Source organism: Pleurodeles waltl, chromosome 4_1 (assembly GCF_031143425.1).
Source record: "Pleurodeles waltl isolate 20211129_DDA chromosome 4_1, aPleWal1.hap1.20221129, whole genome shotgun sequence".
Lineage (NCBI taxonomy): Eukaryota > Metazoa > Chordata > Amphibia > Caudata > Salamandridae > Pleurodeles > Pleurodeles waltl.
Window position 1 is genome coordinate 417,236,082 of NC_090442.1, and position 24,018 is coordinate 417,260,099.

The 24,018-nt window shown below is 50.7% G+C and overlaps 1 protein-coding gene across 10 annotated transcripts in view; it reads right to left on the reverse strand.

Moving 5' to 3' along the window:
- UPF2 (UPF2 regulator of nonsense mediated mRNA decay) overlaps positions 1–24,018 on the reverse strand; it is a 765,941-nt gene that overhangs the window by 77,260 nt on the left and 664,663 nt on the right. For all 10 annotated transcript variants that reach the window (XM_069228662.1, XM_069228663.1, XM_069228659.1 and 7 more), the window contains one exon: positions 1,638–1,779. In XM_069228662.1, the coding sequence (XP_069084763.1) occupies positions 1,638–1,779 (142 nt within the window). The remainder of the gene's footprint in view (positions 1–1,637; positions 1,780–24,018) is intronic.

Here is a 24,018-nt window from a genome sequence, read left to right on the forward strand (position 1 = left end):
CAGTGCAGGAAAGGTGGATGATCTTTAGCCAAGCTTCCATTAAGCCAAGGAGATTCTGCTCTAGTAGTGGAGTACTCCAAATGTGGCACTGGTAAAGTCCAACCTGACCCACAAGAAGTCCTCGCTAGTCAGGCAACTGTTGAGCATGAGTTGGTGGCTCCTCAGCTAACAGAAGAAAGAGTGGAAGAAGGGTGTTTACTATAAGAGGTAGCAACCCCCCCATTCTACCACAGCAGACAGGCACCCTGAACCCAACAAAGCCTGTAACTTAGCCCCTTCCCTAGTTGGTGAAGAGCTGAAGGTGTGGTTGTGGGCACTGACAGCTGTCAGTGGCCTTTGCTGGGTGTTAGCCTTTAAGCTGCACTGTCCTTGGCATGGTAGTCTAGTCTAACCCTATGCCAAACAGCAAGTTAGGCCCCCTGACCCTGTTGGTTATGGTGGGGTTACTCCAGCTAAGGGTAACCTCTGTGGGTAAGCTAGGGGTGACCCTGGCTAAGGTAAGAATAGCAGAGGTGGATACCTCTAACCCCAAAATAAAAAGAATGTGTGAAGACACTAAAAATACTGATAAGAGGCAATTCAGATTGGGTCCTATCACTGTTGAGGTAAGTCCATCCCCCAGAGAGAATGACCTAGACATGAGGATGTAAGGCAGAGTATGCCCTGCAACTCAACAGCCTGTTTCCCTGCTTTTCCTGGCCCGACAGACTAGGGAGACTCTCACAGGTTTGGCTAAGTCTCCTGGGCTGGGAGGGGCTTGTGTAGGAAAATGACCCTTGTTGCAGTTACCCCCCACTTTTTGCCTGATATTGATGCTGACTTGACAGAGTGTGCTGGGACCCTGCTAACCACGCCCCAGCACCAGTGTTCTTTCACTAAAAATGTACCATTGTTTCCACAATTGGCACACTCCTGGCACACAGATAAGTCCCTTGTAAAAGGTACCAGTGCTACCAATGGCCCTGTGACCAGGGAAGGTCCCTAAGGGCTGCAGCATGTGTTGTGCCACCCTAAGGGACCCCTCACCTAACACATGCACAATGCCGTTGCAGATTGTGTGTGTTGGTGGGGAGAAAAAGGCAAAGTCGACATGGCATCCCACTCAGGGTGCCATGCACACAAAACCCTGCCTGTAGCGTAGGTAAGTCACCCCTTTAACAGGCCTTAAAGCCCTAAGGCAGGGTGCACTATACCACAGGTGAGGGCATAGCAGTATGAGCAATATGCCCCTACAGTGTCCAAGTCCATTCATAGACATTATCAGTACAGTGTGGCCATATTAAGTATATGGCCTGGGAGAACTTCGAGATGCCCCCTGTTCTTTACCCAATCCTTCAGTGCAGGGCTGACTGGTCGGTGCCAGCCTGCCACTGAGAGACACGTTTCTGACCCCCTGGGGTGAGAGCCTTTGTGCTCTCAGGGGACAGAAACAAAGCCTGCACTGGGTGGAGGTGCTTCACACCTTCCCCCCCCGCAGGTGGTCTGCATATGAAAAAGAAGTATTTATCCTTTTAACAAAATTGAAGGAAACGGAATAAAAATAGTTGACAACATCCAAATAATTAAAGGTTCATATTTTCAGTTGTAGTAAAAGCAGATTTCTAAGGTAGTTGGTTAAAAAACATAAGTGTCCTTACCCTGATAATCCTCCTGCTCCTGACGTTCATTGATATCAAGAGTAAGCTTTTTCATCTTCATCCTCTCCTCTTGCTCAGCTTGTTGCTGGCTCCAGTGATTTGCAGCAAGGTGGGAAGACATTGGAACATTCAGTATCTTAAACTGAAAAGTAAAGATGTATACTGAAAGACTTGGACCACAAAAAAAAAACAAATAACAAAATAAAATCAAACCAAGCAAATATTCTCACCCTTTCAGTCAAGTACAAAACATTAGCATGTTAACTGAACTTACAGAAGGTAGGTGTAGAAAATGCAGCTAAATCACTGCTGCACACATTAACATTAATGACTCAATCATCACAGGTATTAGGTGTACACCTCAAATAGGTGTCTTGCTGACATTTCCAGCAAGTGCTCTGGTAGCATGGAAAAACAGACAGGAAAAATAGATTGCAAACACATTTACTTAAAAATAAAGAGTACAAACTGCTGATCTTGCATACAAACTTCCCGACAGGCTTTTGTGTTCGCTGTCAATCACCTAGAAGGCAAGACTTGAATCTGAACAGCAAAAGTTAAACCGAGTAGAAAGAGATTTTAAAAAGATTTAGGAATACAAAAGACTTTGACATTTTGGTAGAAAAATATTTATGCTAGAGCAATATTTTGGCAGGCTTTTTTTGAGGGAGTGGTCCATAAGGCTAATGGCGGCCTGGCATGCAACTATGTGTAGGTCGAGGTCTTGGTCGAGATGAAGCTTCCCCGGACCAGATGAAAAGTCCGAAGTCATTGTATTCATCCCATTCTAAGTTTTAGGGGTGTAGGAAGCTGGCCTGGTGTGTGGTGGGTACCTAAGGTACTTACACCTTATTTCAGGTATCCCCTCTTAGTGAAGTGTAGGCAGTGTCTAGAAGCCAGGCTCTCTAGAGGTAGCTGTGGATGAGAAGCCAAGGCTTATCTAGAAGACATGCAAAGCTCATGCAATACCACTGTGGTCACACAGCACTTACACACATAAAAGAAAACACTCAGTTGTACAAAAATAAAGGCATTTTATTTTTGGCAACCAATACCACAAATTACTAGAAGGGCAACCCTCCAATCGGAGGTAAGTAATACACTAGCAATCACAAATAGGTATAAAAAGGATTAGAAAACAGTGCAAATAGCAAAAACCAATAGGGACCCTAGGGGGAGCACAAACCATATACTAATAAAATGGAATGCTAACACAGGAGCCCCACCTAGGTAGGTTGAATGTGTAGAGGGGAGCTGGGAGTAGTAGAAAACCACAGAGGTAAGTAACACAGTACCCCCCTCTGCAGCTACCAGAAAAGCAGGAGTAAATCACTAGATTTTCCCCAAAGGAGAAAAAGAAGAAAAATAAGATACCCAAACAAGACTGCCAAAAAAACAGCAGTGGATTTCTGAAGAAAGAAGACCTGTGGAGGGAGGGGACCAAGTCCAAGAGTCACAGAGGAGTCCAGGAGGAGTAGGAGCTACTGTTCACCCAGCTATAATTGCAGGAGTTGGTCGACAATGATGAACAGGTCAGCACTGCAGCCCTGGAGCCAGAGAGGAGTTCCTGATGGATGCAGATGATGTCCCACACTGGAGTGAAGGTTGCAGATGGGTGTCGGTGCAGGAATTCCACCAACAAACCTTGGCAAAGGCAAACTCGCGTTAGTGGAAAAGTGGTGCTGCCAGGGACCAGGCAAGGCCCAGGAGGAATCGGCCCAGGAGGAATCAACCCAGGAGGGGGAGTCACATGGGACCCTCAGCATCGTGGAGAGTCCACAGGAGCAGAGACAGCACCCGAAGGAGTCCCACAGGACGGGGGACATAAGAGTCGCGGAAGAAGCCTATGCAGCACTACAGGAGAGGATCCCATGCCGCCGGAGAACTACGCAGGAGGCTGTGCTTTGCAGAGTGCTGTAGCTAGATGTTGCCTGAAGATCCTTTGGAGGAGATTCAAACAAGCCTTGGCAGCTGCAAGAGACATGATGCATGGGTGGGGAGGGGGGAAACTGGGGGGGGGGGGGGGGGGGGGGACTGTTCTGCCAAGGAAGGCAAGGGCTTACCTTCACCAAAGGTGGACAGCTGTCCGAGAGGACCAAGAAGACTACTCCGGACCACCACCCGTGATCAAGGATCCATGTAGTTCAAGACGAGGGGAGGTCCACGCAGCCAGTCGTCACTTGCTGTAGGTGCCTCCGCTTGCATGGGAGTGGCTCCTTCACTCCAAGGGAGACGCCTTCTTCTTCTTGTGCAGGCTGAAGAGTTGCTGTCTTCTGAGGATGCACAGCCCGGGAAATGTTGCAAAGCTGGAAGGAGCTGTGGAAACAAAGTTGCAGAAGAGTCTTCTTTGTTGATTGCAGCGTTGTCGGTTTCTGAAGGGTCCAGTCGTAGTTCCAGTGGTCACAAGTCAAAATGGAGGTTGCAGAGGAATCCTGCTGGAGTCTTGCATGCCGAATCTGAGGACCCGACCCAAGAGAGAGACCCTAAATAGCCCTGAAAGGGGGATTGGTCACCTAACCAGGTAAGGACCTATCAGGAGGGGGCTCTGACATCACCTAACTGGACTGGCTGCTCCCGGAGTTTCCTGCCAACTTTGGAAACATGGCAGAAACCAGGGACATTCTGGAGGAGCTCTGAGCACCACCCCTGGGGTGGTGTTAGACAGGGGAGTGGTCAAACCCCTTTCCATTAAGCAGTTTTGCGCCAGAGCAGGGACTGGGGGTCCCTGAATCAGTGTGCACTTGTCAATGCACGGAGGGCACCAAATGTGCCGTTCAAAGGAAACCAGTGGGTTGGGGAGGCTACCCCTCCCAAGCCAGTCGCACCTATTTCCAAAGGAAGAGGGATGTAACCTCCCTCTCCCAAAGGAAATCCTTTGTTAGGCCTTCCTGGGGTTGATCAGATTAAGCAGCAGGAGGGCAGAACACCCATCTGAGGGGTGCCAGCAGTTGGGCTGCCTGAAAAACCCTGTAAGACTGGTGGTGGCAATGCTGGGGGTCTACTAAGGAGCCCCCAGAATGCATGGAATCATACTTCCAATACTTGCAACAGTATTGGGGTATGATTCCAACATGTTTGATACCAAAAATGCCCAGGTTCAGAGGTACCCATATGTAGCTGGACATAGGTAGTGGCCTATGTCCAAAACACGTGTAAAATGGTGTCCCTGCACTCACAAAGTCCAGAAAAATGCGCCTGGAGTTTGTGGGGGCACTTCTGCTAGTGCAGGGGTGCCCTCACACGTAGGTACTTGCACCTTGCCCTCTGGGTTAGGAGGGCCTGCCATAGGGGTGACTTACAGTGACATGGTGCAGTCACCTGGTAGTGAAAGGGTGCATGCACCCTTTCATGCAGACTGCAATGGCAGGCCTGCAGAACACTTTGCATGGGCTCCCTATGGGTGGCATAATACATGCTGCAGCCCATCGGATCCCCTGGTACCCCAATGCCCTGGGTACCTAGGTACCATATACTAGGGACTTACATGAGGGCACCAGTATGTCAAATGTGGGGAGAAAAAGGTTCCAGCAAATAAGTTTACAAGGAGGGAGCATAATCACTGGGGCCCTGGTTAGCAGGATCCTAGTGAACACAGTCTAACACACTGACACACAGGCAAAAGGCAGGGGTAACCATGCTAGAAAGAGGCTACTTTCCTACAGCGGGTAAGTCAAAGCATTAGAAGAAGAGTCAGAAGTCGAAGTGCTCTTCGACTTCTCATCTCTTGGCCAAAGTCATAACGGAGTGCCGTCATTCTAGGCCTCACTCTGCAGAACCCGTGCCTGGGCCAACTCCGCACTTCCACAAATTTCCAGGAGCACCCCTGCCCAAATAAAGGAGTTTTAGGAGGCCATGCGCCTCATTTTTGGGCAGTCCGGCTCTACTGGAGCGCCTTCGGGCCCCACTGAGTCAGAGATGGCTCCATCGGGGTCCGCACCAGCAGCTTTGGTGCCAGTGGGCTCTCAGGGATCCAGTCTTGCATTTGGACCAACACTAGTCGTACAACTTTGACCTTTCCTGACGGCGGTCCCAATGCAGACTCTCCCGACGTCTCCAGGACCCACAGGCGGTGCCATCCCTATTGTTATCCCAGACTGCAAAGCAGAGGCAGATGGGTGTCTCCCAATGCCGACTCCGGGCCTGACAGGGGCTTTGTCTTCTCACTTGGATCTTTAACCCTATTTCACCAGGCTAGGCCTCAGGGAAGAATGGAAGGGGGTCGCTGAACACTTTAGAATATTAGCCCTAAGAAAGTGAAGAACAAGTTACTTACCTGTCTGGTAGAGACATATTCTAGTTGCAGATTCCTTACCTTTGAATTTCCTCCAGGCGTCAGACTGAATCTGGAGACGTTTCTGAGCAGTACCCCTGCGCTCTGTTGGGCAGCATGGATTGGTTACATGTCCGTTGTCATCTGTGCCAGATACAGCGTGGGTCCTATATTGGCCCCACCCGGCGTGCTGGTGTCAGTTTCATTTCATGACTTTCCACAGCAGAAGCGTAGTCACATGAAGAACACTGACAACTGGTGCGGAAAAACTAAGGCCCTTATGGGGGAGTCCCTGCCCTTAGAAATCAGTTTGCAGAGCAGTGAGGATGGATGGGTCGGGTAAGGAATCTGCAACTAGAATATGTTTCTATCAGATAGTTTGTTACCAAAGGTAAGTAACTTGTTCATCTGACAGAGACTTCTAGGGGCAGACTCCTAACCTAAGAATAGATACCAAAGCAATACCATTCTCGGAGATGGGCTGCGACCCAAGATCAGACTGAAAAGTCTTGCAGAACTGAACGGCCAAGGTAGCAGTCTCTGAGGACATGACTGTCCAGGCAGTAATGCTTTGTTTACCCATGCAGAGACGTCCACATTGCTGCCTGGCAGATGCACAGGACCGCAACTCCGCATTCTAACGCTGTGATTTCAGCGGTTGCTCTGGTGGAATAAGCACGCAAACCCTCAAGGGGCTGCGTCTTTGCCAAAGCATAGTACATCTTCATGAAGAGGAGAAACCATTGAGAGATTGTCTGCTTCTGCACCGCCCGTCCTTTCTTTGCACCCACATAACCTACAAAGAGTTGATAGTCCAATCAAAAATCTTTTGCACGATTGAGGTAGAATGCCAACACTCTTTTTGGATGGTGGAGTCTCTCCTATTCATGACAAGGATGTGGGGTGCGTAACAAGTAGGCAAAGTGATGGATTGGTCTACATTAAAGGGCGTGACCACTTTAGGAAGGAAAGAGGCTCAGGTACGAATCACCAATTTGTCAGGATGGGCAGATAGAAATGGTGGCTTCGAAGACAGAGCTTGTAGCTTACTCACTCTGTGGGCAGAGGTGATGACTGTAGGGAAAGCAGTTTTTATTGTGAGGAGCCACAAATGACAATTATGTAGTGGCTCAAAATGAGCACACAAGGTATGTAAGTGACAGGTTCAAATCCCACTGAGGCATTATGAACAGCTTACAAAAACATGGAAACGTCGGTGAGTCCCTTAAGAAACCTCCCAACAATGGGACATTTGAACAAGGAGGGATGATCTGGCAAGTTGAGGAAGGCAGAGATGGCAGACAGGTAACCTTTAAGGGTGCCCAAAGCAGAGCCTTGCTGGGTAAGAGAGGGGATGTACAGTAGAACCTCAGACAGAGGTGCAGAAGGGGGATCAACAGACTTGTCTGTACACCATGCCACACATTTATTTCAATGACAGGCATATACGATTTTGGTGGAGAGACGCCTGACTGCCAAGATAACATTGCAGACGTCGGGCAGAAGGTTGAAAGCTGTCCACTGCCACCTCTCAATCTCCACGCAAGGAGGGGAAGACTGGAGAGTTTCAGGTGGAGAACCATCCTCTGCTGCTGCAACAGAATATCCTCAAGAAGGGGCAGTCTGATTGGAGGATCAATGGCCATGCTCAGAAGCTCTGGACACCATACTCTATGTGCCCAGACTTGAGCCACAAGGATTTCTTGGGCCTGCTCCTTCTTGATCTTCTTCAGAACTCTGGGCAGAAGTGGTAGCAGCCGGAAGGTGTAGAGGAGGCCTGAGTACCACTTCAGATGAAAAGCCTAGCCAAGCAAGTGCCACCTTGGAAACTCAAACGTGCAAAACCGCTGACATTGCACATTCTCTGCAGACGCAAACAGATCTAACCAAGGCTCTCCCTACTGCTGAAAGAGACCTTGCACCACCTTGATGGAGAAGCCATTTGGGATTGACCATACATAGATGGCTGAGTTTGGCTGCTCTGGTGTTCAGAGAGCCCACAAGATGTTGAACCACCAGGGATATGCCCTGATGTTCCAGCCAGTTCCTGAGGAGTAAAGCATCCAGACAAAGGTCCACGACTCCACTCCGCCTTACTTGTTGCAGCACCACATCGAGGTGGGGTTGCCAGTGAACACCTGCATCACTTTCCCTTGGAGGGAGGGAAGAAATGCTTTCAATGCAAGCCTGATCACCCTGAGCTATAGAAGCTTGATGTCGAGCCTGGACTCCACCAGAGACCAGCGGCCCCTGATCTCTGCCTCCCCGCTGTGGCCTCCCCATCCCATGAGTGATCCATCTGTCACTACTGTGAGATCTGGCTGGGGATGGGAGAAAGATCTGCCTCTGACCCAATTGTGATTCAAAAGCCATCATTGCAGATCTCGCGCAGTTCCCTCCGAGATCTGGGCCATGTCGGAGAGATTCCCCTGATGTTGCAGAAGGCCATGAGGCCCAGCAGCCTCAGAATCATTCTGGCTGAGACCCAGGACAGAGGCTGAAACATTGGTATCACAGCCTGAATATCCTGTACTCGCCGCTCGGGAGGATAGGCCTGAAACTGCACGGTGTCAGGAACAGCTCTGATGAAAGGGAGCGTGTGAGAAAGGAGTTGGATGAGACTTTAGCACGTTTATAGTGAGCTCCAGCGAGTGCAGGAAGCTTGCCATAGTCTGAAGGTGGTAGACAACAATCTGGGGCTAGCTCGACTTTAACAGCCAGTTGTCGAGGTAGGGGAAGACAAACACCACAGATGAGCTGCGACAATTGCCATCACTTTTGTGAACACCCGGGGGCGCTGGTAAGGCCGGGGGGGTGGGGGTGTACAGTAAACTGAAAGTGCTTGTGACCTACCACGAACCGCAAGGAAGAGATTGAGGGACCAGAGGTCTAGGAAAGGGTAAAGGCCCTTGTCCTTTTTGGGCATCAGAAAGAAGTGGTAATAACAACCACTAAATATTTCTAGCACAGGGACCCTCTCCATGGCTCCATTAGCCAAGAGAGCTGTAACTTCCTCATAGAGAAGTGCCAAGTGACACTCCGTCATCCGGTCGTATGATGGTTGCATGCCCGGAGGGGTAGTCTCGAAGGGGAAGGAGTAGCCCCTTCGGACTATTAGCAAAACCCACCTGCCCATCGTGATAGATTCCCAGTGGGGCAGGTGATGGCAAATCCTGCCTCCTCTGCTCTGGGATGGAGCGATGGACTAAGAAGGTTTGGAGACTGCATCAGGGGCAGTAGTGAACTGGGTCGACTGCTGGCTCCCTGATCCACAGGCACGCAGAGGATGGGCAGCATGCGTGGCTCGGTGGCTTTTGGTAAAGGGACGTGGTTGGGTGCCCCTTTTGTATCCACAAAAGGGGCGAAAAGTGGACTGAGGGAGTTGACTAGTGACTGCAAGGCCAAGGGACCCAGCGGTAGCCCGGGACTCCTTAAATGGTCCATTTTGTCTCTGAAGAACAAGTTACTTACCTTCGGTAACAAGGTATCTGGTAGAGACTGTATCTACCTGAAGATTCCTTACCTTAGAATTCCCTGGCGTCCGCTTCGAATCCGGAATGTTTTCTGAGCAGTACCCTGCGCGCACCGTCGGGCGTCGTCGTTCGGATCTGCGTGCGTCGACCAGCTCTGCAGGTGGCGTCAGCGTCGTTGGAGCTGTCTATGACATCACGGTTGTCTATATAGATGATGTCTTGGCGCTCGTACTTCAGTTCTTTTCCCACAACTTTCCACGCCAGAAGCGCAGAGTCATGGAAGAACCAACAGTTATGGATTTTACCTCTTTATTTGACTGAAGTAAAAATTCTTACATGCCTTTAAGAAAGGCAAAAATGCCAAAATCATATATATATCTGTATAAAAAAAATCCGCAGAGCGGGGAGGCTTGGGTGGGTGTAAGGAATCTGCAGCTAGATAGAGTCTCTACCAGATACCTCGTTACTGAAGGTAAGTAACTTGTTCATCTGATAGAGACTTCTAGCTGCAGCTTCCTTACCTTAGAATAGATACCCAAGCTATAGCCCCTGGCGGTGGGTCTGAAGGAGATTTTTATATTAGGAAGTCCTGCAAGACAGAACAGGAAAAATGCCACTCTCTTCTCACCTGGCTATCCAGGCAGTAGTGTTTTGCAAACGTATGCAAGGAAGCCCACGTTGCAGCCTGACAGATGTCCACCACAGGTACACCACGTGCTAACGCAGTGGTAGCAGCCTTCCCCCTAGTAGAATGAGCTCTCAAGCCCTCAGGAGGCTGCTTCTTTGCCAAAGCGTAGCAGATCTTTATACAGAGAATGACCCAGCGCAAAATGGATAGTTTCTGTACTGCCCGACCTTTCTTTGCACCAACGTACCCCACAAAGAGTTGGTCATTCACCCGTAACTCTTTAGTGCGGTCAAGATAGAACGATAACGCTCTTTTTGGGTCTAGCCGATGGAGACGCTCCTCTTCCTTAGAGGGATGCGGTGGTGCAAAGAAGGTGGGCAAGGTGATACTTTGACCCAGATGGAAAGGGGTCACCACCTTGGGGAGGAAAGAGGCACAAGTTCTGAGAACCTCTTTTTCAGGAAAGATTGTGAGATACGGCGGTTTTGATGACAAAGCCTGTAGCTCACTCACTCTTCTGGCAGATGCAATTGCCACCAAAAAGGCTGTCTTAATAGTGAGCAGCCGAAGAGCACAGTTATGTAAGGGCTCGAAGGGAGCACACATGAGGAAGGTAAGATCCAGATTAAGGTCCCACTGGGGCATAACGAAGGCATGGGGGGAACAAATGCACAAGCTCTTTCAAAAATCTCTGTACTATAGGTGATTTAAACAAAGATGGTTGATCGGGCAACTGTAGAAAGGCCGATAAGGCTGCAAGATAGCCCTTGATAGTCCCTAAGGAGGAACCCTGCTGGGCGAGAGACAATACAAACAAAAGGATATTAGACATAGAAGAAGAAAGAGGATCAATAGACCTCTCTGTACAATATGAAACAAAACTTTTCCAACAGCAGGCGTAGATTGACTTAGTAGAGGGACGCCTGGATGCCAGAATGACATCACACACCTCGGGTGGGAGGTCATAAACCATCAACTGTCGCCGCTCAATCTCCACGCATGAAGGCGCAGAGTTGACAGGTTCGGGTGGAGAACCTTCCCCTGCTGCTGTGACAGAAGATCCTCCCGAAAAGGCAGCCTGATTGGAGGACCGATGCTCATTTTGAGAAGCTGTGGATACCAAACTCTCCATGCCCAATCCGGAGCCACTAGAAATACCTGGGCCTGGTCGTTTTTGATTTCCTTGAGAACTCTGGGCAGAAGTGGTATAGGAGGAAAGGCGTACAGGAGGCCTGAACTCCACTTGCGACGAAAAGCGTCGCCTAGCGATAGCCCCCTTGGAAACTCCAACGTGCAAAACTGCTGACATTGCGCGTTCTCTACGGAGGTGAACAGATCTAACCAAGGCTCTCCCCACTGCGGAAAGAGTCCTTGCGCCACCTCCGGATGGAGAAACCATTTGTGATCCTCTAAGCATTTCCGGCTGAACTTGTCCACCCTGGCGTTCAGAGAACCTGACAGGTGTTGAACCACCAGGGTCATGCCCTGATGTCCCAGCCACATCCAGAGACGTAAAGCCTCTTGACAAATGGTCCACAGCCCCACAACGCCCTGCTTGTTGCAGTACCACATTGCGGTAGTGTTGTTTGTGAACACCTGCACCACCTTCCCTTTCACAGCAGGAAGAAATGCTTTTAATGCTAGTCGGATCGCCCGAAGCTCCAGCAAGTTGATGACGAGCCCAGATTCCGCCAGAGACCAGTGACCTCTGATCTCCACCTCTCCCAGATGGCCGTCCCAACCCAGAAGTGATGCATCTGTCACTACTGTGAGATCTGGTTGGGGAAGGGAGAGGAGTCTGCCTTGGACCCAATTGCAATTCACTAACCACCACTGCAGATCCTTTGCAGTCCCCTCCGAGATCTGAACCACGTCGGTAAGACTGCCCTGATGCTGTGCCCATTGGAACTTCAGGTCCCACTGCAGAGCCCTCATGCGCATCTGGCATGCTTGACCAATAGGATGCAGGAAGCCATGAGTCCCAACAGCCTCACAGTCTGTCTCACCAAAATCCAGGATAGAGGCTGAAACATCCAGATCATAACCTGAATATCCTGGACCCGCTGTTCAGGAGGATAAGCCCGATACTGCACAGTGTCCAGAACAGCTCCGATAAAAGTGAGCTTCTGAGAGGGAGTCAGGTGTGACTTCGGCACATTTATAGTGAACCCCAGCGAATGCAGGAGGTCCGTCGTCGTCTGGAGGTGGCTGATGAGAGCCTGGGGCGTAGAAGCCTTCAGCAGCCAATCGTCTAGGTGCGGGAAGACTGAAATCCCTGACCTGTGAAGATGAGCTGCCACCACCGCTATCACCTTTGTGAACACCCGAGGGGCACTGGTGAGACCGAAAGGAAGCACGGTAAACTGAAAGTGCTCGTGGCCCACCTTGAACCGCAGGTAACGCCGGTGTGCTGGCAAGATAGGAATGTGGAAATACGCATCCCGCAAATCCAACGCTACCATCCAGTCTCCTTGGTCTAGGGCAGACAAAACCTGAGCAAGAGTGAGCATCTTGAATTTCTCCTTCTTGAGTAAGAGATTGACGTCCCTTAAATCCAAGATAGGGCGAAGGCCTTTGTTCTTTTTCGGAATCAGAAAGTAGCAGGAATAACAACCACTGCCTACTTCTGATATCGGGACTCTTTCTATGGCTCTCTTGGCCAAGAGAGCCGTAACTTTCTCGCAGAGCAAAACCAGATGTCCTCCATCAGCCATTCCTTTGTCGGAGGAATAGAGGGAGAGAAAGACTGGAAGGGAAGGGAGTAGCCCTTCCGTATGATCTGCAGGACCCACTTGTCCGTTGTGATGGAAAGCCAGTGAGGGAGATGAAAATGAATCCTCCCTCCAACTGGACGGACGTGATCCTGCAGAACCACACTAGAAGGGCTGGGGCGCATTGGAGGGGGGTTGTGTGGTGGCCGACCTCTGGCCAGACCCTCTGGATCTGATGGTACCACGACCTCTCCCGGGATGTTGTGAAGCCTGAGGACGGTGGCTAAACTGTGGCTGGCGTGGTACCACGCCCTTTCCGAAGCCTCAAAAGGGACGAAAGACAGACTGCTGTCGTGCTGGTGCTGAAAGACCCAAGGATCTGGCCGTAGCTCAAGAATCCTTGAACCTCTCAAGCGCGGAGTCTGCCTTTTCGCCAAAAAGGCGAGAGACGTCAAAGGGCATGTCCATCAAGCTGGACTGGACATCCCCTGAGAAACCAGCTGAACGCAGCCAGGCATGGCGACGTAGGGCCACTGACGAGGAAATCGCTCTGCCAAGCGAGTCGGTCGTGAGCAAACCACATCTGATCGTAAACTTGGCTGCATCTCTCCCATCCTTGACACCCTGGGTGAGAGTGTCCCATACGCCCTCCGGGACCTGGGGCAGCACTTGTGCCACCGTATCCCATAAAGTATGGGAATAACGGCCCAATAGTCAAGAGGTGTTTACGGACCTCAATGCCAGACTGGTGGAAGAAAACATCTTCTTCCCAAGTTGGTCTAGCCTCTTGGAATCCCTATCCGAGGGAGCGGAAGGGAAGGCACCACAGGAAGTAGAGGCTTGGACAACCAAGCTCTCAGGAGTGGGGTGTTGAGTGAGGAAAGTAGGGTCGCTAGGAGCGGGTCTAGGGCGACGGCCGACTGTCCTATTCACAGGAGCCCCTGTGCTGGGTTTGAACCATGTGCCCAGAAGGACGTCTGTTAGAGCCTCATTGAAGGGCAACATCGGCTCTGATGTTGTCACCCCGGGTTGAAGCACTTATGTCAGGATATTTGTCCTGACTGGCACCGTAGGCAAATCTAGGTCCAAGACCTCAGCTGCCCTACGCACCACCAGCCTGAGGACGTGTCCAGTCCACTGGCCTCCCCTAGATCCTCATACCAGTGCTGTTGCAAACCACATTCTAAAGGGTCCTCAGACCCCGCTCATTCCTCTCCTTCGTCTGGCTGATCTAAATAATGCTCAGACAATGATCTGGGCCAAACCGGCTCTGTCGAAGTCGCTCTGGATCATCCAGAATTAGGATGAGGCTACCACCGGTGGCGGAATCGTAAACGTCAGAACCGGCGCCGAAGGAGGTCAACTGCGTGAGACCAGCGCCGGTCCGGATCGGATCCTGGGGTCCCCAACGGCGCCGGCGCCAAAGGCGTCTAATCCGAAGGGGCCTCTGCTGACCCCGCGGGGCCTGAAGACCCCTCCACGGGTACAGCCTGCTCAAAAACAAGACGCATGGCCTCGTAAAATTCTTTTATCTGAGCGGGGGTTGATCCGGTCCCCGGAAAGGGGGGAAGACGCGGAGTCGGCCCTTGCGACGGCTTCGCAAAACTGCGCTTGGAACGTCGACATTCCACAGACGCCTTGTCGGCCAACGGGCATAGCGAAGACGAAGTCCGCTTGGACTTCTTCTTCTTTTTGTGCCTCTTACCTTCAGATGACCTCGAATGCGAAGAAGAGGACTTGGGGCTCCGGGAGCGGTGCCGCAACCTCCTCCTACTGCGGGACCGTGACCACCACGGAGTCGAGCCGCCCGAGGACGAATGCCGGGCCGCAAGAAGCATGAGGGATCTCTCCCTCAAGGCCTGAGGAGCAATGGCCCGACTGTCCGAGCACGAGGTGGAATCGTGGTCCTTCTCCAGGCACCAAAGACAAACACGGTGCGGGTCCGTCACAGACATGGTGCGATGACACACACCACACGGCTTGAACCCTGTCTTTTTTTGAAGACATGACTTCAAACAGTCAAAAAAGCCTCGACAAACCGTCGAAGAAGGGTAGCTCTTTCCGGAACTGCACTTTAACCGGCGCGTAAGGAAAAGAACTGACGTACGCGCGCCGAGACGGCATCTATATAGACAACCGTGACGTCATAGACAGCTCCAACGATGCTGACGATGCACACGGAGCTAGTCGACGCACGCGGATCCCAACGACGACGCCCGACGGCGCGCACAGGGTACTGCTCAGAAAAAATTCCGGATTCGAAGCTGACGCCAGAAAATTCTAAGGTAAGGAAGCTGCAGCTAGAAGTTTCTATCAGATAAGACGGGTGCTAACGAAGGGCATATCCATGAGTGATTGCTGGACATCCCCGAAAAGCCAGATCTCCTCAACTAGGCATGCTGCCCTAAGGCCACAGTTGACGTAACTGATCTACCCATTGAGTAGGTCATGCCCAGCCCACAACGTATTGTGTACTTGGCTGCATCTCTCCCATCAGCAACAGCTTGGGAGAGGTGGCCCAGGCCTGCTCCGGGACCTGCGGCAGCACCTGCACAACCGTATCCCATAATGTATGGGAATAGCAGCCCAAAAGGCAAGCTTTGTTCACAGACCACAATGCCATACTGGAGGAAGGGAACAATTTCTTACTAATTTGATCCGGTCTATTTGATTCCCTATCCGGGGATGCAGATGGGAATGAGCCCGATGAAGAAGCCTGGATGACAAGACTCTTGCATAGGAATTTAGAGTCGTTTGGAGCAGGCTAATGGTGGCCGGTGATTTTCCTGTTCACAGGAGCCCCTGTGCTGGGTCTAGACCAGGTATCCAGTGGGACAACAATGAGGGTTTTGTTAAGTGGTAAAAGGGGTTACGAGGTGGAAGGCCAAGGTTGAAGTACCCCAGTCAGGAGGTTAGTCTTGACTGTCACAGAAGGTAGCTCAAGGCCGAGGACCTCAGCCGCTCTTCTCAACACCATGGATAACTATGATCCCTTCTTTGTAACCACGGTAGGAGGAAAAAGCATGCCAGCGTCAGGAGAGGTATCCAGACCGCTAGCTTCACCCAATTCCTGTGCGCCCAGTCCTTCGGGTCTTCCAGCTGGAATTCTAAAAGGTCCTGCAACCCCTCCACACTTTATCTGTACCCATAAGAATAAGGGTCAGGATCCTACCTGGGAAATGTAGGTCCCATCGAAGACAGAACTGGTGTTGAGCGATGTCAATCGGCTCCAGGTCGGAGTTGGTTATAATTATGGGGTCGACATCAATTGTGGGTCCAACTGACGTCGGAAGCATTGATGACTTGGCTGGTGCCGGGCGAGGTCACGCTGCCATGACTGGAATCGGCATGGATCCAATAACAAATCCTGAGGGGCCCACATGAGCCAGGGCCTGAGCAGCCAGCGTGCAACCCAAGGGGGTCCCCTCCTACCCTGCTGGGCCTAAAGGCACTGCAGGAGGGTCAGTCTGCCCAAAAATGAGGCACATGGCCTCATAAAACTCCTTGAGTTAGGCAGGGGTGGATCTGGCTCCTGGAAAGTCAGGGAGGCCCGGAGCAGACCCAAAAGTAGGCTCCAAGGACAGAGGCCTAGAGCGTTGGCGCTCTTCCCGCGTAGCATCATCAGAGCGATGGGGTGAAGTCAAAGAACGTTTGATGTTCTTCTATGTCATCTACTTGTGATCCCTATGTCCTGAGGACTTAGAGTGGGACGAAGAAGAGTCGTGATGGCTCTGCGAGCGGTTTCATGACCTTCCACTCAAATGAGACTCAGAGTAATGCAGAACCGAGCGCCGGGCTGCCAGGAGCATTAGGGACTGCTCCCTCAAAGCCTTCGTTTTCATGGCCCGGCACTCGGAGCACAACTTGGAATCATGGTTGCACTCCAGACACCACAAGCATACAAGGTGTGGATCCGTTAACCACATCATGCAGTGACAGGAGTCACACGGCTTGAAACCAGTCTTACATGACATCCTCGACACACCAAAAAAGTGTAAAGAAAAAAACTCAACAAAACCGTTGAAGTCAGTCAAAAAACGACTGAGGGTAGTTCTCTCCGGATCTGCGCATAGGCTGGCTTGGGAAGAAAAGAAGTGACATCAGCACGCTGAGAAGAAAAGTAGTGACATCAGCGCGCTGGGGTGGCGCCTATATTTGACCGCAAAGTCACCACAGCAAATAGGAAGGCAACTACGCAAGCGGAGTTGACCAACGGCAACTGACGGCACACAAGGGTACTGCATGAAAAAAAATCTAAAGGTCCAGTCTGATGCCTAGGGTAAATTCTGAGATAAGGTATCTACAACTGTAAGTCTCTATCAGATAATGCCCATCAGGTGTGGAGAATGCTGCCTTTTCCTATGCTCCTGTTGCCATGCAAATTTGACAGCACCCTGTATCTTAGTCACCTAATTTGTCTATCAGCTCATCATCTTTTGGTATGGGGTGTGCATATATCTTGGTGACAGAGTTGAGACCGCCGTAGTCCACCAAAAACCTCCTTTCTTTCCACCCTGAGGATGAGGCTTGGGGAGTAAGACCACTGGACTAGCCCAGCGGCCAGCATCTTGTTGACCTCAACTTGGTCATGCTGCACATAGATCTTGAATTTGACAGGCAAGCTGTCTCCAGTGTCCACATCATGGGTACACCACAGTGAGTGTCCAGGGATTAAGGAGAAGAGCTCTGCATGTTACTGCAGGTCTTGCCTGCAGTCAGCCTGCTGTTGGGCAATGAGGTTTGTCTGAGTAGACAACTCCATCAACTGATCAATCTTTTTGACTGTAAGAGAGGAGCAAAGGGAGAGGTTCCCTCTCTGCTTTCTTATCCTCATCAGAAACCATCAGCATGGCTACATCAGCCCTGTCAGGGAAACATTTTAGGTGGTTCACATGGATCATCCTCTTGGGGGTCCTGTTAGTGCCCAGGTGACCACACTTTTCTTTTCAAGGATAGGGTAAGGGCCACTCCATCTGTCTTGAAGTGCCCTTGGAGCCACAGGTTCCACAACCCACTCCTTCTGCCGTAGTTGGAACTCCACCAGTGCAGCTTCTGGAGCTGTTGGCTGCCCTCAAGGTTTTTGGATGCTTTCTCCATGTACTCTACCTTCCTGGAACTTAGGCCTAGTACATAGTCCAACCCACACCTTGCTTAGGTTTGTGGCAAGGTCTCTCCCAACCTTTCTTTAGGAGAGCAAGTAGTCCCCTAACATGATGGAAAAACAGAAGTTCAAAGGAGGAAAACCTTACTCCCTTCTGAGGCACCTTTCTGTAGGAGAAAATCAGGCGTGGCAAAAGGACATTCCATCTTCTTTTGAGCTTTTTAGTGAGTCCCATGATCATGCCCTTCAATGTCTTGTTGAACCTTTCAACAAGTTTACTGGTTTGTGGATGGTGTGGTGAACTTGTAGATCACTCCATACTCATTTTACATGTATTTTAGGTAGGCTGACATGAGGTTGGCACCTGTCAGAATCCACTTCCTTAGCGAACCCTACCCTGGTAAACATACCAATAAGGGCTTTGGCTACAGCAGGGGTTGTAGCAGACCTAAGGGAAATTGCTTCAGCATACCTGGTAGCATGATCCACTGCTACTAGTATGTATTGGTTTCCTGAGGCTGTGGGTGGTTCAAGTGGACACACCATGCCCACATTAATCCTTTCAAACAGAACGCCAAACAATGGTAGTGGAATATGGGGGCCTTTGGGTGGCGACCTGCCTTACCACTGGCTTGGCAGGTGACACAGGAGCTGCAAAACCCCTTCACCTTTTGAGACATACTAGGCCAAAAGAAATGGCTGACTAGCTTATCCAAAGTTTTGGTTCGGCCCAGATGCCCAGCTAGGGAGATGTCATGGGCTAGTGTGAGGATGAACTCCCTGAACTGCTGAGGCACTACTACTCACCTAGTGGCACCAGGTTTGGGATCTCTGGTCTCAGTTTCCCTCCTCCCAAAAGACTCTGTTGGAGGCACTGACATTTCCCTTTTCCTGTGCAGCAGCGTTGTTGCAGGCCTTCAAAAGTAGGACAGGTTCTTTGTCCTTAGCGAACTGTTCCATAGAGGGGCCCCTGGGCCCATGAGCTCAACTTGGTAAGGTCCAAGTTCCGTGGGCTCAGGTCCCTTTGGGGTGGATAAGTCCTTTTCCTGGGAAGAGGGTTCCTGAGCTTTTTGATGTTTAGAAGCTGGTCTCCCAGGGTTCTTGCCCTTTCTCTTGGAAGGTTGGGCTGTTATTCCAGGCTCCAACACTTCTTTTTCATCATGTGCTTGGCTGTTTTTACACATGCACCATCTCAAGGATTTCCAGGATGGCTGCATGGGTTATGAGTTCTAACTCAGCCATTGCTGAGAACTCCAGGTCATTCTCTAGCAGATATTCAACTGGAAGAGCAAAAGAGACCACTACCTGTTTCAGGGCAGTAACCCCTCCCCATTCTAAGGTCACCATAGCCATGGGATGGACCTTAGTTACACTGTCAGCTTTGGAAACTGGATACTTTTGTCCAGGCAGATACTGTCCTGGGGAAACCATTTTTTCTGTCAGCATGGTGACAATGGCACCTGTATCCCTCAGGGCTTCTACTCCAGTCCCGTTAATCAATGGATGCTGTCTCTATTTGTTCATGTTATTGGGCAGATAGAAATACGGGCAACTTCCACCCCACCCTGAGAAACTAAAATAGCTTCAGTGTGAACCCTGATTTTTCTCTCGGCACAGGTTTACTGTACTGAGAGTTTTGATACCAAACTTCCCAGTGTTGCCATTCTGGTGCTGTGGAGCTCGTAATGACAAACTCCCAGACCATCTACTCAGTATGGCTACCCTGCACTTACAATGTCTAAGAATTGGCTTAGACACTGTAGAGGCATAGTGCTCATGCAGGTATGCCCTCACCTGTGGTATAGTGCACCCGGCCTTAGGGCTGTAAGGCCTGCTAGAGGGGTGACTTATGCCACAGGCAGTGGATTGTAGGCACGGCACTCTTTTACAAGGGACTTAACTGTGTTGCAGGGCTGCGCCATTTGTGGAAACAAAGGTACGGTTTTAGGGTATGAACACTGGTGCTGGGGCCTGGTTAGCAGGGTCCCAGCACACTTTCAATCGAAGCTGGCATCAACACTAGGCAACAAGTGGGGGTGACAATGCCAACAGCGGCATTTTCCTACACCAGGTCTCCAGTTTGGTGTCCATTCTGTCTACTGTTGAAACACTAGGCCTTTTTATGATCAAAGTTTTTGTCCTTGTACCCATGAGAGGATGGTGAAGACGTTCGGGCCCACCCTCCTGTAGGAGGCTGGCCTGGTTTGTAGTGGGTACCTATGGTACTTACACATTATACCAGGTCCAGATATCCTTTATAAGTGAAATGTAGGCAGTGTCTAGAAGCCAGGCTCTCTAGAGGGAGCTGCAGCTGAGCAGCCAAGGCATATCTAAAAGACATGCAAAGCTCATGCAATACCACCGTAGTCACACAGAACTCACACACATGAAAGAAAACACTCAGTGTTACAAAAATAAAGGTAATTTATGTTGGTGTCACAAATGCCAAAAATACCATAGAGACTATACTCCCCTAGGAGGTAAGTAATACACAAATTATATACACTAGAATGCAGAAATGTGCATAAAAATAGTTAGAAAACAGTGCAATTAGTGAAAATCACGATAGTTCGAAATGGGCCTGGGGGAACACAAACCATATACTAAGAAAGTGGAATGCGAATGTCAGTTTCCCACCTAGGCAAGTGTAGTGGTCACTGAGAGTGTTAGAAAACACCAAAGGTAAGTACTAGAACCCACCCAAGTGCCCAGGAAAGCAGGAGTAAAACACAGTAACTTTCCTAGAACGCACAGAAACACGAGAAAGAAGATTATGCAAGAACCAGGAGAGACTGCAAGACACCATCAGTGGATTCCTGGATCTGAAGACCTGTGGAAGAAGGGGACCAATTCCAAGAAGCACAGAAGAGTCCAGGAAGAACAAGAGCCCCTGCTAACCCAGATGAAGGTGCAAAAGAAGAATCACCGGTGAAGAACAACAGTCAGTACTGCACCCAAAAAGACAGAGTTGGGTTCCTGGTCGGTGAAGATGATGTCCGACGTTGGATGGAGGATTGCAGTCTGAGTTGCTTTGCTGTAGTCCACAAACAAGCCTTGGCACACGCAAAACTCGAGGTTAGCGGAAAATGGCGCTGCCTGGGACTAAGAGGGACCTGGTGGAGTCAGAGGGGTCTCTCAGCAACTCAGAGCCCACAGAAGACCAGGTAGCGTGCAAAGGAGTCCCACAGCACGGGGACAAAGGAGGTGCAAGAAGAGGCCCACGCAGAACTACGACAAAGGCTCCCACACCACCGGCGAACCACTCAGGAAGATATGCATCGTAGGATAGAGTGCTGGGGGCCGAGCTGCAAGGCGCACAAAGAACTTTGCGGAAGGATGCTAACAAGCCTTGGCAAAGTCAAAGCACGCAGTGCACAGAGGTACTGTCTTGCGTGGGGAGGCAAGCTCTTACCTCCACCAAAATTGGACAGTAGGACGTCAGGACCACTTCAGTCCACCACCCGTGATGCAGAATCCATGCAGTTCATCAGAAGAGGGGCTCTACGCAGCCGGTCGTCATTGCAGTGGGTGCCTGCTGAAGCAGGGGAGTGACTCCTTCACCACAAGGGAGATTCCTTCGCTCTTCTGGTGCAAGCTGAAGACAGGCTGTCCTCTGAGGATGCACAACCAGAAAACAGTTGCAGCTGCTGGCAGGAGCTGAAGATACAATGTTGTAGAAGTTGTCTTTGCTTCTTTGTTGCAGTTTGTAGAGTTCCTGGAGGGTCCAAATGCAGTTTCTTTGGTGAGAAGTTGAAGTGGAGGATACAGAGGATTCCTGCTGGAGTCTTCCAATCCGAATCTGAAGAACCACCCAAAGGAGAGACCATAAATAGCTCTGAAATGGGGATTGGTCACCTAAACAGGTAATCACCGATCAGGGGAGGGCTGTGGCGTCACCTGCTGGCACTGGCCACTGAGATGCTCCCAGAGTTCCCTGCCAACTTGGAATCCAAGATGGCAAAACCCAGGGACCCTCTGGAGGAGCTGTGAGCACCACCCCTGGGGTGGTGATGGACAGGAGTGGTCACTCCCCTTTCCTTTGTCCAGTTTCGCACCAGAGCAGGGACTGGGGATCCCTGAACCGGTGTAGACTGGATTATGCAGGGAGAGCACCAAATGTGCTCTTCAAAGCATTTCCAGTGGCCTGGGGAGGCTACCCCTTCCAAGCATATAACACCTATTTCCAAAGGGAGAGGGTGTAACACCACTCACCGAAAGGAAATCCTTTGTTCTGCCTTCCTGGGCTTGAGCTTTTCAAGCAAAAGGAGGGCAGAAACCTGTCTGTGAGGTGGCAGCAGCTGCGGCTACCTGGAAAACCTCAGATGTCTGTAATGGCAACACTGGGGGTCCTCTAAGGAGCCCCCAGAGTACATAGAATTATACAACCAATGCTTGCAAAAGCCTTGGGGTATGATTCCCACATGTTTGATACCAAACATGCCTATGTTCGGAGTTACCTTTATGTAGCTGGACATAGGTAATGACCTATGTCCAGTACACGCGTAAAATGGCGTCCCCGCACTCACGAAGTCTGGGAAAATGGTCCTGGAGGGTGTGGGGGCACCTCTGCTAGTGCAGGGGTGCCCACACACACACACAGGTACTCTGCACCCTGTCCTAAGGGCTGGAGGGCCTGCTACATGGATGACTTATAAGTGACCTGGTGCAGTGTAAATGGCAGTGAAAGGGTGCATGCATCCTTTCACGAAGGTGGCAATGGCAGTCCTACAGCAGCCTTTGCATGGGCTCCCTTATGGGAGGCAAAATATATGCTGCAGCCCATAGGGATCCCCCAGAACCCCAATGTCCTGGGCACCTAAGTACCATATACTAGGGACTTACAAGAGGAGACCTGTATTCCAATTGTGGGTGAAATACTGGGTTACAAGTATGCAACAACCACATTTAGAGGAGAGAGAGCATTATCACTGGGGTCCTGGTTAGCAGGATCCCAGTGAACACAGTCAAGCACACTGACATCAGACAGAAAATGGAGGTAACCATGGCAAAAAGAGGGTACTTTCCTACTCCTCCTGAACAGACAGTTGGGGGCCTTTAGAAAACTCTTTAATTTTATCCGTAGGTGTCTCACCCACCTTCCCCATGGGGGCTTTGTAACCCTTTTAGTTTGGGTCACCCTCAGTTAAAGTCTTGGTCACCCTAGGCTTGCCCCAGTGGTCTATCTTCTACACCAAGTCTTGAGGAGAAACTGGACCTAGGTTTGCCACATATTGCTACTACTTTTCATTGAAGCAGTTATGTGCGATGTGTTATTTTACACACAAATTATAGAGCGCATCAAAGTCATGCACTTCACTTCCAGTTAACCTACCATCTAGTGTTTTCACTGAGTAGTCTATGAAAACAACCCAGGACTGGCTCAAGGTTTTGTGAGCCCCCCCTGGAGCTTTGGAGTCATAATGACAAACTCCCATCCCATGTACTCAATAAGGCCACATTGCACTTACAATGTCTAAAACAATGGAATTCGACATGGTAGGGGCATATTGCTCATGCAGCTATGTCCCCACCTGTGGTACAGTGAACCCTGCCTTAATTGGCACACCGCTGGTACACAGCTAAGTCCCTTGTAAAAGGTACCAGTGGAACCAAGGGCTCTGTGGCCAGGGAGGGTCCCTAAAGGCTGCAGCAGGTATTGTGCCACCCTAAGGGACCCATCACCAAACACATGCACATAGCAGGTTGTGTGTGTTGGTGAGGAGAAAAAGAAAAAGTCAACATGGCACCTCTACCAGGGTGCCATGCCAACAAACCACTGCCTGTAGCATAGGTAAGTCACCACACTAGCGGGACTTACAGCCCTGAGGCAGGGTGTACCACACCAAAGATGAGGGTATAGATGCATGAGAAGCGCTGTGTGACCTTAGGAGGAGGGGCAGGAGCCCTTGAAAACTTGTTCGCGCTCCCGCCGTCGCGGGAAGCGCTGTGTGACTTTAGGAGGAGGGGCAGGAGCCCTTGAAAACCTGTGCGCGCTCCCGCCGTCGCGGGAAGCGCTGTGTGACCTTAGGAGGAGGGGCAGGAGCCCTTGAAAACTTGTTCGCGCTCCCGCCGTCGCGGGAAGCGCTGTGTGACCTTAGGAGGAGGGGCAGGAGCCCTTGAAAACCTGTTCGCGCTCCCGCCGTCGCGGGAAGCGCTGTGTGACCTTAGGAGGAGGGGCAGGAGCCCTTGAAAACCTGT